The sequence below is a fragment of the Mauremys reevesii genome, linkage group 2 (assembly GCF_016161935.1).
Source record: "Mauremys reevesii isolate NIE-2019 linkage group 2, ASM1616193v1, whole genome shotgun sequence".
In the NCBI taxonomy this organism is placed as follows: Eukaryota; Metazoa; Chordata; order Testudines; family Geoemydidae; genus Mauremys; species Mauremys reevesii.
The window spans coordinates 2,502,763-2,521,844 of record NC_052624.1 but is presented as its reverse complement, the minus strand read 5'-3'; the positions used below and the strand labels follow the sequence as shown (position 1 = coordinate 2,521,844).

The 19,082-nt window shown below is 46.6% G+C and overlaps 1 protein-coding gene across 1 annotated transcript in view; it reads right to left on the bottom strand.

Moving 5' to 3' along the window:
• The window catches only part of LOC120397108, a 32,690-nt gene extending 21,016 nt beyond the window's left edge, over positions 1 to 11,674 (bottom strand). Inside the window, exons 1-2 of the mRNA XM_039522619.1 lie at positions 11,347 to 11,674; positions 2,686 to 3,599 (exon numbers count right to left, since the gene is read on the bottom strand). Coding sequence (XP_039378553.1) covers positions 2,686 to 3,599; positions 11,347 to 11,377 — 945 coding nt within the window. The 5' untranslated portion in view covers positions 11,378 to 11,674. The remainder of the gene's footprint in view (positions 1 to 2,685; positions 3,600 to 11,346) is intronic.
• Between the last annotated feature and the right edge of the window lie 7,408 nt (positions 11,675 to 19,082).

Below are 19,082 nucleotides of genomic sequence, written 5' to 3'. Positions count from 1 at the left end.
TACCCCAGAGAGAATAAACAGAACAGATAATCATCAAGTGATCCATTCTCTGTTGCTCATTCCCAGCTACTGGCAAACAGAGGCCAGGGACACCATCCCTGCCCAGCCTGGCTAATAGCCATTGAAGGACCTATCCTCCATGAACTTATCTAGTTCTTTTTTTAACCCATTTATGTCAGATATAGATTAACACAATTTGTTGAGGAAGAGTCAACATGGTTTTAGTAAAGGGAAATCATGCCTCACCAATCTATTAGAATTCTTTGAGGGGTCAACAAGCATGTGGACCAAGGGGATCCAGTGGATACAGCTTAGGCTCTTATGAAAATTAAGCTGCCACAGGATAAGAGGGAAGGTTCTCTCATGGATTGGTAACTGGTTAAAAGATAGAAAACAAAGGATAGGTATAAATGGTCAGTTTTCAGAATGGAGCAAGGTAAATAGAGGTGTCCCCTAGGGGTCTGTACTGGGCCCAGTCCTATACAACATACTCATAAATGATCTGGAAAAAGGGGTAAAGAGTGAGGTGGCAAAATTTTCAGATGGTACAAAATAATAAAATATTGCCAGTCAACAGCCAAAGGATGTGCAGGCAGCATGGGTTTCAGACTAGAAGCACCTGTCGCTATAACGTTACTCTCTGGTGCACCCCAGAACAGCAGTCCCAAAAAACACAAAAGAGGAAGCAGGATATGCATGTAGTTATCAGTCAAAACACACAGCAGCCATGAACCAGTTAGATCAGCAACGGTCTGAATAGAATGTAACAGTCTGATAGGGTGTCCAGATTTTATAGGGACAGTCCCGATTTTTGGGTCTTTTTCTTATATAGGCTCCTATTACCCCCTACCCCTGTCCCGATTTTTCACACTTGCTGTCTGGTCACCCTACAGTCTGAATGGCAGATATGTCGCACCAGGGCCTGCATGGCTGTGCACACCAAACGCTTTGCACGCACCCACACCACCTTTCCACAGCACAAACAGCAATACTGAGTTCAGGGAGCAGAACCCAGGAAACAAACAGGAACAGGAAGCAGGAAGGTCCCACAAACCCCAGTCATCACAAGCCCCAAGGTCCACAACTCTGGCTCCTCTCCAGTGGTGCAACCGTGCAAGTAAAATTAATTTCTTCCCAGTATGGGGGGCGCTAAAGGGGGCAGATGACCTTCCCACCTGATTCTCCATATGACTCTGTCCCACCCCCAGCCCAGAGTCCCCATGCTCTTCCCCTCCCCATCCCACGTTACCAAGGGGCAGGACTTGGGGCGGTACAGCCGCCGGAGGAGGTGCCCCTCCCAGCCGTGCCCCCTGCCCTTCCATGGAGCTGCATCTGTGCCTGGAAGGGCAGAGGGCGGGGCGGGGGACTCTGCTGTAGCGCTCCCAGCCCTGTTCTCCTGAGAGGCGGCTCCGCGGAGGGGCTGGGGGCGGTACCCCATACCGGCTATAAATAGCTTGCTGGCACGGAGGACCGGAGCGGACCTGCTTACTTGCACTGCTGCTCCTCTTCCTGCAACTACTCCCACTCTTCCCTGTTCAGCTTCAATGCCCTCCCCCCATCCTGCAGCCTCCAGCGTGACTCTGCCTGCCCAACACACATCCTTGCCTCAGCCCAGCTCTGCCTCAACCCCTCCTGCCTCAACTCCCGGCCTCACAGCCCCTCCCCACACAAACCAGCTCCGGAGCATATACCCTGCTACCCTCTCCTGCCTCAGCTCTGAGCCCCTCTAGTCCCTGGGCCAACTTCCAACCTTCACTCCAGCTCGGAATTCTGTATTTCCAGGATTCAGAGGTTGAGATTTATCGACCGCCCTCTTCTGGGAAGGTCACAAGGCAGCACTAGGCAAGCCTAATTCTGCATGAACAAAACCCTCCCCTGGAACGCTGTGTTCAGTGCTAATTAGCCCATCTCTGAAAGGACACAGACACATGGGAGATTCAGGGTGGGAGGCAGGAATGACAGGCACAGAAAAACGGTCGTATGAAGACAGGTTGATGAGGCTGATTAAGAAGGAGATGAACAACAAGGGAGATGATCCAGGAAAAGATAAGAGTAAATGGTTTAGAGATGGTAGGCCAGGCACTTACATTTATACTAATAATTAAAACATAATTCAATTATTAATAATTAATAAGCACTTTGCTTTCATATCGCATTTTTCATTAGTAGATTTCAAATCACTTTCTAAAGGTGATCAGTGTAATTATCATTACAGCCCTGGGATTTCAATCTGCTGAACAGCTGAGTGCCTTTGGCTGCCAGACCCCTCAGTACTCAGCCCTTTACAAGCAGGGGCGGCCCCAGGCACCAGCACGCCAAGTGCGTGCCTGGGGCGGCAAGCCACGGGGGGCGCTCTGCTGGTCGCTGCGAGGGCGGCAGGCAGGTTGCCTTCGGTGGCATGCCTGCAGAGGGTCCGCTGGTCCCGCGGCTTCGGCAGACCTCCCGCAGGTGCGCCACCGAATCCGCGAGACCAGGGACCTCCCGCATTCAAGCCGCCGAAGGCAACCTGCCTGCCGTGCTTGGGATGGCAAAATACCTAGAGCCGCCCCTGCTCACAAGGCTAGATTCCCCTAAATACTGCATAATTTAGTTTAGGTCCCATTTGCACAGGAGAAAGTGTAATTAAATATGAAAATACAGAGCTAATCTTATTACCATCATTGCTTCCTTCTTCCCTTGTTTTACCTTTTCCTTGTAGTATTTCTGTATTTCTTTCAGCAGGTTTTCTTCCTGTTCTGCCTCTGTGGCTTTCTGAGCTTCTGACAGCGTTTCTAATGCTCGATATACAGTCTCGCCTAGTTCTAGATGTATTTCCTTTACTTCCTCTGGCCTTGAGTTTAAGCCTTCCTTTATATTTTTATATTTCTCCTTGAAGTGATGTATTATATCTTTTACCTTTTCTTCTTCTAGTTCTCTGTACTTTTTCTCAAGTTCCCTCTCTTGTTGTTCAATCTTCTCTTTGGCATATTTATACATCTCATTGCTGTAACATTGGCCTCCATTCACCTCCACAATTTCCTCAATCACTTTCCTCAGTTCATTAATCTGCTCATCCCTTTCTGTGCCAGTTGCTTTATTGTTGAAAGCGCAGCATCGGTCCCCACAATCTGTAATCAACTCCCGAATATATTTGTTGTCCAAGTCTCTTATATAATCGTTCAGTGAGTCACCTTCTAAGTCTTCTTTCCGGGTGAATAAGACGATCATGTACCTCAGAGCCTCAACTCCAAAAATCTCCCGTATTCGTCTGACTGCTGCCTTATCCTCCTCAGTGTAACAGCCCAGCTGTATAATCAGCACCAGAGCATGGGGGCCTGGGTAGGAGAGCATGATACAGTGAGCGATCTCACAGGTACGTGCTTCATCAGGGGCCTTTGTATCAGAAATATTGGGCGTATCGATAACCACAACCTCCCTCCCATCCCATGTTACCCTCCCTTTAGCACAAGTCTCAGTTACTGACTTTGCACTCAGCTTGGACTCAAACTTTCTCTCGCCAAGGATGGTGTTTCCTGTCGCACTTTTCCCAGCTCCAGTTTTACCAACAAGCACAATTCTCAGTTCAGGTCCTCCAGGGTCTTGACCATCAGCATGTGAATCTGTGGGAAACAAATTATATGCATAACATCATTGCACAGGTAATAAGGTAGCAACGGACAAACTGGAGCTGTGAGGATAACTGTTAATGGATATTTCAGCTAAACTCTCTTGCCTCTGTTTTCTGTCAGTGAATTGTGCAAACAGACTGATTTCCTTTCATTTGTATTCAGAATTCACTGAATAATAATTCCTCTGAATAATATTTTATCTGTAGTTTCTGCTTGTTTTACAAGTAGCTCATTGCAACAATTCAATATTCAAAATTTCACTTTCACAGAACACATGAGTAATGTGCTATTGTTACCCCTTTTAGCCTGAGCCATTAGCCATGTGGGTTCTTTTTGGTTGGAGCAGAAACTGCTAAGATTGTGGAACTGGATCCCCCCTTAAACATCTCCCCGCATGACCTTACATCACAGAGTTTTTTTCAGTTTGTCAGAGGCTGTCCTCACATTTTCTCTAGCAAAGTTGTGAACTCTTTCTATTGTGGGTTGTAGGTGTAGGGTTTCTACATAGTCCAGATGGTTCAAATCCCTCTGTTCCTCTTCAGGGACTCCATTCAAGAGGTTTGTGGGGTGCTGAGCTCCTGGCCAAACAGGAGTTCTGGGCTACGCTTCATAATCTCATTGCCTGCTGTTCTATCAGCCATCACAAGGACTAGGACATGGTGGTCCCCATCCATTTGGGGCAGAGAGATAGCTCAGTGGTTTGAGCATTGGCCTGCTAAACCCAGGGTTGTGAGTTCAATCCTTGAGGGGGCCACTTAGGGATCGGGGCAAAAAAAATTGGTCCTGCTAGTGAAGGCAGGGGACTGGAGTCGATGACCTTTCAAGGTCCCTTCCAGTTCTAGGAGATTGGTATATCTCCAATTATCATCATCAGTAGCCAGCTGAGCCACCAGCAGCCAATTGAACCTTCCCAACAGACTGTGGGTGTGCTGGGATGGGGTGAGTTGGGGATCCTTAGAATCTGGCAAACCTGATGAAACACTTTGGAGTCACAGTTTCTCCTTTGATCCATGCCGTGGCAGATTAGCCAATGGGCCCTTGGGCCCCATCCAATTAGGTGGCCCTGTAAAAAATGGGCACCCAGCGCCCAGCAGACAAGTGCCCCACCCCTGCTCCCTGGAAGCAGTGTTGGACAGAGTAGGGGAAGCCCCTGCTCCCTGACTCTGCTATGCTCCTCGGCATCAGCGCTGGGCGGGGCAGGGCAGGGGAAGCCCCCCTATGCTCTCCAGCAGAAGCACCGGGAAGCAGGGGAAGCCCTAGCACCAGGACCCCAGCTGCAGCCATAAGACTGGAGGAGCTGTAGCTCCCCACTGCAGCCCCAGGGAGCAAACGGGGGGCTGCAGTGGGGAGGTCAGAATGGGGGGGATCATGGGTAGAACAAGGGCGGGGACATGGGGGAAGAGAGAGAACGGTGTGAGGTCCTAGGCGGGACCGCAGGAGGAAGGGGCGGAATGGGGATGGGACTGCGAGTAGAAGTTGTGGGGAGGGAGCCCCCCACTTACTCTGGCCAAGGGCCCCATGGAACCTTAATCCGCCTCTAGATCCCTGTGCAACTCACTTGGGACCCCAGATGTGGTGAAGAATTAATTCACTAGAACCCTTGCTGCTGTCACAGCCTCTGGATTTCCTATGGGATAAGCCTCAGGCCATTTTGTGACGTATCCATAGCTACCAGCAACTATTGATTGCCAGCGTCTGTGTCAGGCAGAGGCCCCAGCACACCGACAGCAACGCACTCCCTTGGTGCTCGAGATACTGCTGCAAAGGGCCCACCCTGTGTTAGGGGCGGCGGTTGTAAGACTTGCGGACTGATAGACCTACCCCATTTGTGAGCCTAATGATGAGAAATTGGGGTGGCCAACCTGAGCCTGCGAAGGAGCCAGAATTTACCAATGTACATTGCCAAAGAGCCACAGTAATACGTCAGCAGCCCCCCCATCAGCTCCCCCAGCCCCGCTCCCAGCACCTCCCACCCATCAGCAACCCTGCCAATCAGCGCCTCCCCCTCCCTCCCCGCACCTCCCAATCAGCTGTTTCGTGGCGTGCAGGAGGCTCTGGAGGGTGAGGGGGAGGAGCAAGGGCATAGCAGGCTCAGGAGCGGGGGCAAGGCCAGTGGCAGAGCCAGGGGTTGAGCAGTGAGCATCCCCCAGCACACTGGAAAGTTGGTACCTGTAGCTCCAGCCCCGGAGTCGGTGCCTATACAAGGTGCCTCATATTAACTTCTGAAGAGCTGCGTGTGGCTCCGGAGGCACAGGTTGGCCACCCCTGATATACAATATTCGAAACACATGCAACAAGAAATGATGATGGGGAAAAGTTATGAAAAAGGGAGACAGGAAGACAAATTAGCCCAAATGAAAAGGTCTCCTGATAGAAATTCATAGATTCCAAGGCCAGAAGGGACCACTGTGATAATCTAATTTCATCCCCTTCTGAGAGGTAGGGGGCTGGGCTTACCAGTAGTGTCCCCTAGTGGTTAGGTCACTGGGCCTCCATTCCCCACACACCTCATCTTCAACAACAACTCTTGCCGGCATACCCTCCAGTTGGGACGCCAATTCATGCCACTTTCTGAAGTAACAGAATTCAAAGAAATATACAGAGTCCCAAGGCCCTACCTGTGGTGACGATGTAAGTCCACCTTCTGACCCCTATAGGTGGCTCATCGTTGCCTCAGGGCTTTGAATGTCTCTATCCTCCCCTTACTTCTGAGAGGGCTGCTGCCGAGGGCATGAATCTCCCTTCCACACAACAAGGGCCTGGGCCCTCTCTCTCCAATGGGCTCCAACCCAGGGCCTTATGAGAGGCAACAGGATCAAGCACCCTGGAGCGCCTGAAGGGTGCCTCCTTGGGCTAATTCCTGCCATTCGCCTCCCCAAAAAGACTCAAAGTTCAACATAAGAGAGGAGAAATCCAGCTGGGCTCAGCTCGTAGCCTCTTCCTGAGAGCGAAGGTTTCTGCAGTTCCCTCATTCGGGAGCTCTTGGGATACGTCTGTCCACTTCTGAGCTGTGTGGCTCCCTATTAAGCTCCTCCTCCAGCAGGAGCAGGCTGTACAGGTAGCGGGGGCAGAGTCACCGGGGCCCAGAACTTCTTAACTCCTTCAGTTCCAGTGTGGAACTCTATACCCCATCACACCACTGTATAACACAGGCCACAGAAACCTCTCAAAATAATTCCTATCACAGATCTTCTAGAAAAACATCCAACCTTGATTTAAAAATTACCAGTGGTGGAGAATCCACCTCAACGCTTGGTAAATTGTTCCAATGGTTAATTACGCTCACCATTAAAAAGTAATGCCTTATTTCCAGTCTGAATACATCTAGCTTCAACTTCCAGCCATTGGATTGTGTTATACCTTTCTCTGCTAGACTGAAGAGCCCATAATTCAATATTGGTTCCCCATGTAGGTATTTATAGACTGTAATCAAGTCACCCATTAACCTTCTCTTTGTTAAGCTAAATAGACAGAGTTCCGGGAGCTTATCACTATAAAGGTATGTTCTCTAATCCTTTAATTGTTCTCATGGCTCTGAACCCTTTTCCATTTATCAACATATGGACATCAGAACTGGACATAGTATTTTAGCAGTGATTGCACCAGAGCCAATTCCGCATGTAAAATAACCTCTCTGCTCCTACTAAAGATTCCCCTGTTTATGTACCCTAGGTTCTAATTAAGAAATTTGGCCACAGTGTCACACTGAGAACTCATGTTCAACTTATTATCCACTAGGACCCACAAATCTTTTTCCGAGAGACACTGTTTCCGAGGGTAGAGTCCCCCATCCTGTAAGTACAGCTTACCTTCTTTGTTCCTAGAGGTATACATTTGTGTGACACGGTGCTGGCTAGGAAACCCTGAGCCAGCCCTCTGTCACACCAGCTCCAACCAGGAAAGGGGAATTGGAGCTGGCTGTGTAAGCCCAGCCCTAAGTGGCAAATGGGGAACAGCTGTCGTCCTTGTTAGCCAGGGGCTACATAAAGGCTGGCAGGAGGGGAGCCGGGGGGGGAGTTAGAGACCACTCTCCCCTGCTGGCTGCAGAAGATAGCAGTCATAAAATCAGAATCATAGACTTTCAGGGTTGGAAGGGACCTCAGGAGGCATCTAGTCCAACCCCCTGCTCAAAGCAGGACCAAACCCAACTAAATCATCCCAGCCAGGGCTTTGTCAAGCCTGACCTTAAAAACCTCTAAGGAAGGAGATTCCACCACCTCCCTAGGGAACCCATTCCAGTACTTCACCACCCTCCTAGTGAAATAGTGTTTCCTAATATCCAACCTAAACCTCCCCCACTGCAACTTGATACCATTGCTCCTTGTTCTGTCATCTGCCACCACTGAGAACAGTCTAGCTCCATCCTCTTTGGAACTCCCCATTTCAGGTAGTTGAAAGCAGCTATCAAATCCTTCCTCACTCTTCTATTCTGCAGACTAAACAATCCCAGTTCCCTCAACCTCTCCTCATAAGTCATGTGCTCCAGACCCCTAATCATTTTTGTTGCCCTCCGCTGGACTTTTCCAACATCCTTCTTGTAGTGTGGAGCCCAAAACAGGACACAGTACTCCAAATGAGGCTTCACCAATGTCAAATAGAGGGAAATGATCACGTCCCTCGATCTGCTGGCAGTGCCCCTACTTATACAGCCCAAAATGCCATTAGCCTTCTTGGCAATAAGGGCACAGATGCTGTAAGCCTGATGCTGTCAGTGGCTACAAGTTGGTGGGAACTTGTACTGTAAATAAATAGCACCGGTGATTGCGCCAAATCACAGGTCTCTGGCTGGTTTGTGGGTGCAGAAGTGGCAGAAGACAAAGCGGCCTGCCTGTGCCCTGCTATGCACGGGAGCTTGTCCAGGATCCTGGGCCAATGGACGTAGTTGGCGGCCTGGAGATGGAGGAGACCCTGCAATGGCTCATCAAATAGCACGAGCAGATGCAGAAGGCCCTGCAAAGCTTCCAGCATCCCCACCAGGAAGAGAGACAGGCCTCGCTAACCTGACAGGCAGAACACAAAAAAGCCTACAGGACTTTATAAGAGAGCAGGCCAGCGTGAAGCAGCAACTCTCAACGAATGATGAGTCCCGCGGTAGGGGATGGCACCCAGCCACCAGGCTTGGAGCTCTGTAAAATGGGCCCGTCAGATGACCCAGATGCCTTCCTCGGTATGTTTGAGTGGGTAGCCATGGGCACCGGATGGGATAGGGCAACCTGGGCCCCACGGCTGGCTCCCCTACTTGGCAGAAGACGCTCAAGTGGCCTATATGGCCTTGAGTGAGGAACAGGCTCGGAATTATGAGATGATGAGGGTGGCCATTCTAGACCAGGTGGGCCTGTCAGCAGAGAAATACAGCCAAAAGTTCCTGTCGGCCCAATGGACAGGGGCCCAAAGACTGATGGACTGGGCCACCCGCTGGCTAAGGCCCGAGACACAAACGGTGGGGGAGACATCTGGGAGTTGGGCATCTGAGTGTTGGAGACAGGAACACTTCTGTTAGCTGCTTTGAGGTAAACCTGCAGCTTTGGGGCAAGTAATTCGGACCCTGGGTCTTTGTTGGAGCAGACGGGAGTGTCTGGCTCAGCAGGACAGGGTGCTGGAGTCCTGAGCTGGCAGGGAAAGCAGGGGCAGAGGTAGTCTTGGCACATCAGGTGGCAGCTCCCAAGGAGGGTTCTGTGATCCAACCTGTCACACTAGGGATGGTAACAAGACCTGTCACAATCACAGAGATCCCCTTGGGACTGTCACTTGATGTGCTGAAATTACCTCTGAGCCCGTTTTCCCTGCCAGCCTGAGACTCCAGAATCCTGCCTTTTGGAACCAGACACGCTAACCTGCTGGAACACAAACCCAGGGTCTGGTCCATGCCCCCAAAGCTGCAGACTTAGCTGAAAACAGTTTAGCAGGTTACTTCTCCAGTACCCAGACACCCAGCTCCCAATGGGATCCAAACCCCAAATAAATCTGTTTTACTCTGTATAAAGCTTATACAGTGTAAACTCATAAATTGTTCACCCTCTATAACACTGATAGAGAGATATGCACAGCTGTTTGCTCTCCCAGGTATTAATCACTTACTCTGGGTTAATTAATAATAAAATATTTTTTGTTTAAGTATAAAAAGTAGGATTTAAGTGGTTTCAAGTAATAGACAGAACAAAGTAAGTCACAAAGCAAAATAAAACAAAACATGCAAGTCTAAGCTAATACATTAAGAAACTGATTACAGGTAATATTTCACCCTCAAAGATGCTCCAATAAGCTTCTTTCACAGATTAGACTCCTTCCTAGTCTGGGCCCAATCGTTTCCCTGGTATTGTCTTTGTTAGTTCCAGCAGACATCTCAGGTGGTAAGCAGGGGTTTTCTCATGAGTGGCCGCTTTTTGTCCTGCTCCATCCCCTTTTATAGCTTTGGCACAAGGCAGGAATCTTTTGTATGTGCTTGTCCCCACCCCGCCTCATCAATGGAAAAATACAAGGACTAAGATGGATTCCAGTATCATGTGACATGGTCACATGTCACTGAAAGACCCCTAGTCTCCATTCTTCCTAGGTTGGCCCACATGTACACAGGAAGGCTTGCAGGTAAATAAGCCATTTGCAACCAATTGTCCTAGTCAATGGGAGCCATCAAGATTTTAAACCACTATTAATGGCCCACACTTTGCATAATTACAGTAGGACCTCAGAGTTATACTTCAAATTTCTAGCTTCAGATGCAAGAATGATACATGCATACAAATAGGGGGAATATATTCAGTAGGTTATAACCTTTGTTATGATACTTTACAAGAGACCTTTTGCATAAAGCATATTCCAGTTATATCATATTCCCCTCATAAACATATTTCCATAAAACATATGGAGTGCAACGTCACAGGCACCATCTTTGTACAGCACAACGGGGTCCTGGTCTATAACTAGGACTTTCTATGCACTATGGTAAAACAAATAATAGCTACCCAATTTGAACCCAGTACTCTTCAGCCCAGGGTGCCCCACTCTCTCTAGGGTGTATCATTTCTAGTTTATTCCCCTTTCATAAACTAAGTTACATGACAGTTTAAAAACATGACAAATCAACTCTAAATAAACAACACTGTATGGATCTGCATTATGGTGAATGTATGTAAGTTAAGACTGTCAGATCTAGTTTTCCCCTTTCTCTTATAGAGACAGCACAGAGTGCCTTTTTTCCCTTCACACCTCCTAGCTCTGGGACTTACATAAGGGATATGGGGAGTGGGATTGGGGGAGGGGGCAACCTTAATACCACATTTGTTTGTTTTCCAAGATTGCAGTTGGGGCATTTAACTCTCCCTGTTAGGAAGGGTGCATTGATCATCAAACCACAATTTTAATTCTATATTAAATATGTTTGTCTGGTGACTATCACTTACAGCCAACGTGTAACGTGGAGCTGAGCTTATCAAGCACATTTACTGCCAAGTTCAGTTCAAGAAAGTTTCAATTATCCCCAGACAATATCATCAGTCAGTCTCTGCTATACCTTTTAATCATTGCATACGTGTGTTCTCATCCCCATGTAGAAATGGGGATCAGAGTGTTTTTGGTATAGCTAGATCCCAAAGAGAGAAAATCATTGTCCCTTGTAACGCAGGAACACGTTCAGTGACAAGCCTCACCGATACATTTTTTTTTCTGACATTGTAGCCAAGTTTGAACCATCCCCCCACCCCTCTCCTCTCCTTCCCCCTCACCCCCTGCAATGCTTTACCTCTCCCCTTCCAGCTCTGCTCGCAGGACATACTGTATCTCCTACACCTGCAAATCCTTCTGACTTCTACAACAGCCTTCCAGGCTGCTGCTGCTGCTTTACCCGGAGGGTTGGGAGCTCATCTGCTTTCTTCAGCTTACGAAACAGTCTCGGATGCTCTCGCCCAAATTGCTGGATTGGCAAAGGTACGGGAGCAAAGCAAAGAATGAGTTCAGTCCCCTTCTGTGTGTGTGCAGGTGTGCGTCCAAATGGGTCAGTAAGTCACCATTAAGGGAAGAACAACCTCGGAGAGTTTTACAGGAACTGAGTTTGTGGAGATCAGCTTGTCACAAAGAGCAGTGAGAGGAACACGTGAAAAAATCAAAGTGAAACTAAAGCCCCTAGCGCACAGGAGATGCTGACAAGCAGCTCAGCTACAAGTACAGCCATAGTGGAACTATATTTGAGTCAGGAGAGCCAGTTACAACTCTGCTGTGGACATGTTTGATTACAGTATTTGCAATGTGCAACATAAACAGGACATATTTGTCTTTTCTATACAGACTGTAAACACTTTGGAGCAGGGATTGCTTTTTCTGTGCTTTATGTTCTCCAGCACAATGGGATCCAGATCTTGGTCAGGGCCCCTGAGACGCACTGTAATGCAAATGATAAATAATAGGGAACAGAATTGTGTACAGATGCTCCCCGACTTGCGTAACTCGAATTTTGCGTAAGTCGGAAACGTATCTCCGATCATTACGTGCAAAACAATCCAAACCACTCCTATTTCTAGTTTACAGAATTTTTTCCATAAACTCGGATTTGCATACATCGGGTTTACATAACTCGGGGAGCCTCTGTATCTGTAATTCTGCAGCTGTGGAATTTACTATGGGGCCTACTATTTGTTGCAGAATATCGGCATTCATTTTTAAACCAAAAAAAGAGCGTAAATGTAGAGTAATTTACACATTCTGACTCCTGAGTGCTACATTGGTTTTGACAGAGTGTTACTTAAGTAGATGGTCATATGCCCAGTAACTTTGAGTTACAAAATTACAATCTTGATCATAGAATCATAGAATGGTAGAACTGGAAGGGACTTTCAGAGGTTTCCCAAGGATTTAAAAGTACTCATGGCCAACATGGAAATCATGGGATTCTCCCAGGCAGTCTTTCATAGAACCACATAAGTGCAGGACTGGAAGGGACCTCAAGAGGTCATCTAGTCCTGTCACCTGCACTCAAGGCAGAACTACATAATAACTAGACCACGGGTAGGCAACCTTTGGTGCCCGGCTCGTCAGGGTAAAGCCGCTGGCCGGCCGGGATGGTTTGTTTACCTTGAGTGTCCGCAGGCACAGAGCCCCGCAGCTTCCACAGGCCATGGTTTGCTGTTCCCGGCCAACTGGGGGCTGTGGGAAGTGGTGCGGCTGAGGGTTGTGCTGGCCACCACTTCCTGCAGCTCCCATTGGCCGGGAACGGCGAACTGCGGCCTGTCGGAGCTGCGGAGCTCCATGCCTGTGGATAATCCAGGTAAACAAACCATCCCGGGCCACCTGCGGCTTACTCTGATGGGCCAGATGCCAAAGGTTGCAGACCCCTGAACTAGACCATCCCTGACTCTAATGACGGAGGTTCCACAACCTCCCTAGGCGATTTGGTCCAGCACTTAACCACCCTGACAGTTAGGAGGTTTTTTCTAATGTCCAACCTAAACCTCCCTTGCTGAAGTTTAAGCCCATTGCTTCTTGACCTATCCTCAGAGGTTAACGAGAACAATTTTTCACCCTTCTCCTTGTAACAACCTTTTATGTATGGGGTCCTTTTTGAGGACCTCGAGGCTTCAATTCTATCTTCTCCTCTTTCTGCTGTTGAATATCAGAGCTAATTTTGATTTCATTAGGAATTTCATTACAGGCTGCTGAGTTGAGTTCACTTTGGGCCAATGGTGCATCTGCACTGGGCCTCTCCTATTACAGCTGAAATTGTTAAAATCACTGAGTGGGTGTTAGCAGTAGAGCTTTGCCGCCCCCCCCACTAGTTAAGTGGATGGCAGAGTGGAGCCTTTTGTGGGGCAGTTGATGTTGCTCATGGGACAGCTGGCAGAGCAGAGCTGAGCAGTTTGCAGGACAGCTGGAGCGACTCATGGGACTGCTGGTGGAGTGGAGCAGGTTGCGGGACGGCTGGAGGAGCTCATGGGATGGCTGGTGGAGCGGAGTGGCTCGCGGTGAAGGCTGCAGCAGAACCCCACAGAGAGGCATGACAGTCGGCCTTGGATCATGTAAGGTGCCCCTTAACGCCCCCCCTCCCAATTCCACCCAGGCTGGGGGGTGGGGGTAAAACTCTTTTGTTCAAAAGATAAACTTTTGAACTCTGGTGCTGCATTGACCAAGGACAGAAACTTTTGGGGTGTTGGACTGTTGGGACTTTGGGTGATCTTTTGGGTTGCTGGATGCAAGACCCTGCTCGTGGGTTGTGTTATGATTCCTGTTTCCCCAACATAATGCCGCATTGTTTCCCTCCTTTATTAGAAGGATTTTGTTATACTCAGACTCTGTGTTTGCGAGAGGGGAAGTATTGCCTCCTAGAGGTGCCCATGGGGGTGGTGTGTAATTGTCCTAGGTCACTAGGTGGGGGCTCGAGCCAGTTTTGCATTGTGTTATTGAAACGGAACCCCTAGAAACTGAACCTGGCTCTTGTTTCTGCCAACTCAGACCAGCAGAAGGGTTACATAAGGTCAGGCTTGTCCAAGCCCTGGCTGGGATGATTTAGTTGGGGATTGGTCCTGCTTTGAGCAGGGGATTGGACTAGATGACATCCTGAGGTCCTTTCCAGCCCTGATATTCTGTGAAAATATGTGCAAATAGATCTATTAAGGAAAAATGAATGTAAAAAGGTCTGTTTGAATTTAAGTGTTAATAAAGTCACCCCAATATGTTTAATTGGAGGAGGAGTTGACCAAATCTTCCAGCTCCCCGAGACCCTCCTGATCTAGAGAAGGAAGCCAACGGGATTTGGTATGTGACCCCATACCCCTTGATCCATGTAGCATAACCTCTAGAAATTATAAAGAGCTGCAGCCAAAATAATGAAAAGATAAAATTAAAAAAGACAGAGACATGTTTTAAAATACTTTCAAAGAGCTCTGTTAAGGCAAAGGGAACATTCCTGGGTGTACATGTTAGCTCACATGCCAGTGTGTTTTTTCAAGTGATGAATTGGAAAGAAAATGGCAAAAGACCAAAGTATTTATCATACTTTATTATAATCTGTGGTATAAATTGTATATGCTTAAAGACACAGTTGTTTTTAGAGGGTGAATATTAACCTCTTTACTAAAAGATACACAGAATTTTTCATAACCTTAAAGAGAGAGAGAGAAAATACAAAATGTAAGGCTTAAGGAATAACTAGGACATTATAAATTGTGCCTTCCAACATAGCCATAGAGCTAGCTTAGCTTTTTATTATATTCAGCAGTAACATAAGAAAACTACAGGCCTGTGTCCTGTAAGACCTCAGTATAAACAACTTAGCATAAGAATAGCCAAGTATATTAGGCCTGTGACCACTGGCTTAGATAAATGGCCTGACAGGTACCCTTAGAATTTGGGGAACTAGGACTAGCTTGTTTAATAACAGGCATTGGAACCTAATGGTACCAGGCAACTGCAGGAACATGGAAGTGATAGTGGACTGGGATATTTTAGTATAGAATCGTTGGCAGATTGCTTAAGCAATAGGTGACATATCTGATAATGAGTTAAATGGCATTAATACATTAACCTATAGGATAAATGCACCCCCAATATTATGAGGGTAAAGAAGTGGATTTGGACATGGAAGGCTGGGCATTAGAATAAATGTTCATGATGGGGCTCAGGCCCTATAACAAGGCAAATCACCACGTGATGGGAATTAACTTCCCATCTTTTGATCCTTCAGCGCTATTATTATCTCCCATCAATCTTGGGCATTGAGGAACCTGGACCATCAGACATATTCGGCATGCTGGAGGCAGGGCTTGTCCTTTGTCTCTCACCACAGGCCCTCACGGAAGGGTGTGAGCATGCAAGTTTAAGAACATATACAAAGAATGATCCCACAGTTATCCCCAATATTGTCTTTTCCTAGCTGTTTATGTGGTTTGCAGCTATTCTGTCTTTATTATTGGTTCTAAGAAAAACCACCAAGGCTTTGCTTTGCCCTCAGTGTGAGTGTCCTTTTCAAGCACCTTCCCAAGATAGTAAACTTATCGGTTTTAGTTCTCTGTTTCCTGGTTCTGGAACAAGAACCTTGTGACCCTCAGTTCATTAATCAGGATCAACTAGCAATCAGTACAAGTATTATCAAGCATTACGAGGGATCAGGCAACACAAGCAGGTATTTATATTGTTTTTGCAAAAGTTCTGACAATTTATTTTAAATCAGTTCATTCCATTTTTCCTCAAATAGCTCAACTGTTAATCTAATATAGGTAATAAATTACTCCATTTCTCTTAATTCACTTAATTGTATCCTGGTAGAGGGTATATGTATTTCCAACCAAAGGGATAATATTGTTAGTGGGTTGTAAGGATGCAAAGCATCGCTGTGGCGCCTCCTGCTGATCATCCAGGCATTAGCTCTTTTTCTAGCACAGAGCGCCCTCTGCAGGACAGTGGCTCGCCTGCCTCAGGCCCTGTATCCCTCCTGGACCCCAGTGCCCTTTGCCCACCGCACTACCCCTACATTCTGGGTCTCCCCTCCCAGGGGAATCCCCAACCCTCTAACCCCACCTTGCCTCAGTGGCTACTGCCAGTCATCATCTAGCCCCCACTCCCTGGGGCAGCCTGCAGCCTGTAATGGCCACTCATCATTGGCAAAGGGGTAGGACCAGCTGCCTCTGCCTAAGCCCAGGCTGCCCCCTACAGCCCCAGTACCTTTTCATAGGCCTTCCTCAAGGCCTGCAGCCTGGGGGTTTAGTAGGCTGGAGCTCCCCAACTCCTCTGGCCATTCCCCAGCTCTGCTTCTCCAGCTTCTAGCCCACAGCCCTCTTATAGGGCCAGCTGTGGCCTGATTGGGGCATGGACCCAGCTGTGGCTGCTTCCCCAGTCAGCCTTTCCCAGCCATGGGAGTGTAGCTTGTTCTTTTAGAAGACAATTGTGTGGTTCTTTCCTTTTGATTCAATGTTTCTTGGATTTATGATCTGCCATTGCAGTACATTTATCATTTGCAATTAAAGACGTCCATCAAATATTTGATACAAAGCACAGTATCCAATGCTTATATTCATCTTTTAAAACATAGCATAGAAGAAAATAGCGCAAAATGTTAAAGTAAGGTAGAAGTTAAGCTGCATTTCAGATTCTGTATAAAAACAGTCTCCATTGACACTTGAGGCTTGCCCCTGTGTGACAGGAAGCAGATTTCCTCAGAATTTCTTTAAATTACCCCAAACATTTCATTAAATAAAATAAACAACAAAATACAAAAGCATGAGTTATTATATTCTCCTAACATCAAGGGTCCAAGAATAACTGTAGATGTCTCTGAAAATTCAGTAAACATGCAGGAACTCTTGTAATGACCTAACCTCATGAGAATAAATTAGAACGATTTTATTAATAACCACTTTTGCATCAATATTTAGGTCTGTCCGCTACACTACGTTTACAAAGTACTGAAACTTTATTAATGAATATTTCAGCTAAAATCAGGAGGAAAAAAAAGCAAACAGAAAGGAAGCTCCATCACTCACTTACCACTTTCTAACCATTTTGAATTTACTCTGCTGAAATTTTGTGCCACTGCGCAATGCAGAATTTGTGCAGAATTAATGTTTCCCACAGAATTTTATTTTTTTATGCAGAATTTGTGATTTACACCAAAATGCATTGAATGGTAGCACTTCACCTGGACCTCTCTGCACAGGCCTGACTCTAGTGGTGCTGCCCTCCCTCTTATATTCCCTGCCAACCTGAACCTACCCACCTCCGCTCCCACCTATCACTGGCACGGAGGCAAGAATGCCACCTTCCAAGATAAAGAGGTGTTGGCTGGCGAACCATGTACATGACCCAACCCACAGAAAGAAACATGTAATAAAGTAATAATTGGAGATATACCAATCTCCTAGAGCTGGAAGGGAGCTCAAACCACTGAGCTATACACACACACACACACCCGGGTCTCCCTTCCCCATGCTAACCACCTGCTATCCTAGAACTAAACTACCACTAACGCACCAACCCCCCTCCTGCTATAGTGGCACGATCCAAATACCTTACAGTACACAGAGAAGCTTGAACTTTGACAAGACTTGACAGACAGATACAAAACAGTCCTTAAGGATGTTAGCACCCTCTTAGGCCAAGTTGTTACAATATTTTTTTATAACACACTTTTGTATAATGACTTTGTTTAAATGAAATATTTAATTTCATTGAAACAGAAGATAACTGCCAACAAAGGTACATCAAGTCTGTATTAATAGGCCTAGTAAGGAATCTATTTGTCCAAAAATATTTCCTGAATCTTTTTTATTCTCTGTATTATTGCAGATATATTTGCTGACAGGTATTTTGAAATAAATTACCAAAAGAATTGAAACTGGCAAGATTGTGTTATTTTGACAAATAAAATATGCAGAATTTTAAAATTGTGTGTGCAGAATTTTTATTTTTTTGGTGCAGGATTCCCCTGGGAGTAGAATATAAAGTTAAATGCTTCCAAGGTCATCTGCACTATTTGCCAAATAACTTGGCCAGTCTTATCTTGGCTTTTTCCTTGGACTTCCTGGTCTGATGAAACATATTTCTGGCTCTTTCTTAAATCCCTCTCATTACACTGTTCCAGAGCTTTTCCCTTTTCTGCTAGATCTTTTTGCCAAAGAAAACACTCATTTTCACGGGCTATTTAACTGCTTTTAAACTCAACTTCTGTCATCTTTAATTCTTCCTTCAGTATTTTTAATTGTTCCTCATAATTATGTGTTACTTTCTTTTTTCCATATCTTTTCTGCAGTGCTTCTGTTTTTTTCTTGAATGTTTTTCTCAGGATATTTTTATGTCCCATTATTACAATGTGTCTCATTTTCTTGCACCATCTGATCTGTCATCACTAGTTGCTCATTAAAGTGGGCACCCCACTCCTCTGAAGTTACTCTGCGGTTGAATGTGCAGTGTTGTTTTAGAGAGATATGGTGGGTGACATAATATCTTTTATTGGACCTACTTCTGTTGGTGAGAGAGACAAGCTTTTGAGCTTACACAGAGCTTTTCTTCAGGTCTAGGAAACTTACACATAGTGTCACAGGTAAATAGGAGGTGGAACAGATTGTTTAGCATAAGTAGCTAACACATATTTCAAGGGACCATTCAAGGTGAAGTGGCCTGTTAACACCCTCCTGCCATAGGAGGGGAAAGTAAGATGGGGGAAGGCTGCTGGGGGTGTTAGTGGATTATAGCTTGTTGTAATAAGCGAGAAATTCCAGTGTCTGTTCAGTCCTTGATTCTTAGTGTTAAGGAAAAGTTATGAATTTAGGCTCCCAAGCTTGTCTTTTGATGGATAGGAAGAATGGACTATAAGGTGGATAGAAAGCTGGCTAGATTGTCAGGATCAATGGATAGCGATCAACAGCTCGATGTCTAGTTGGCAGCTAGTATCAAGCGCAGTGCCCCAGGGGTCCATCCTGGGTCCAGTTTTGTTCAGCATCTTTATCAATGATCTGGATGATGGGATGGATTGCACCCTCAGCAAGTTTGCAGATG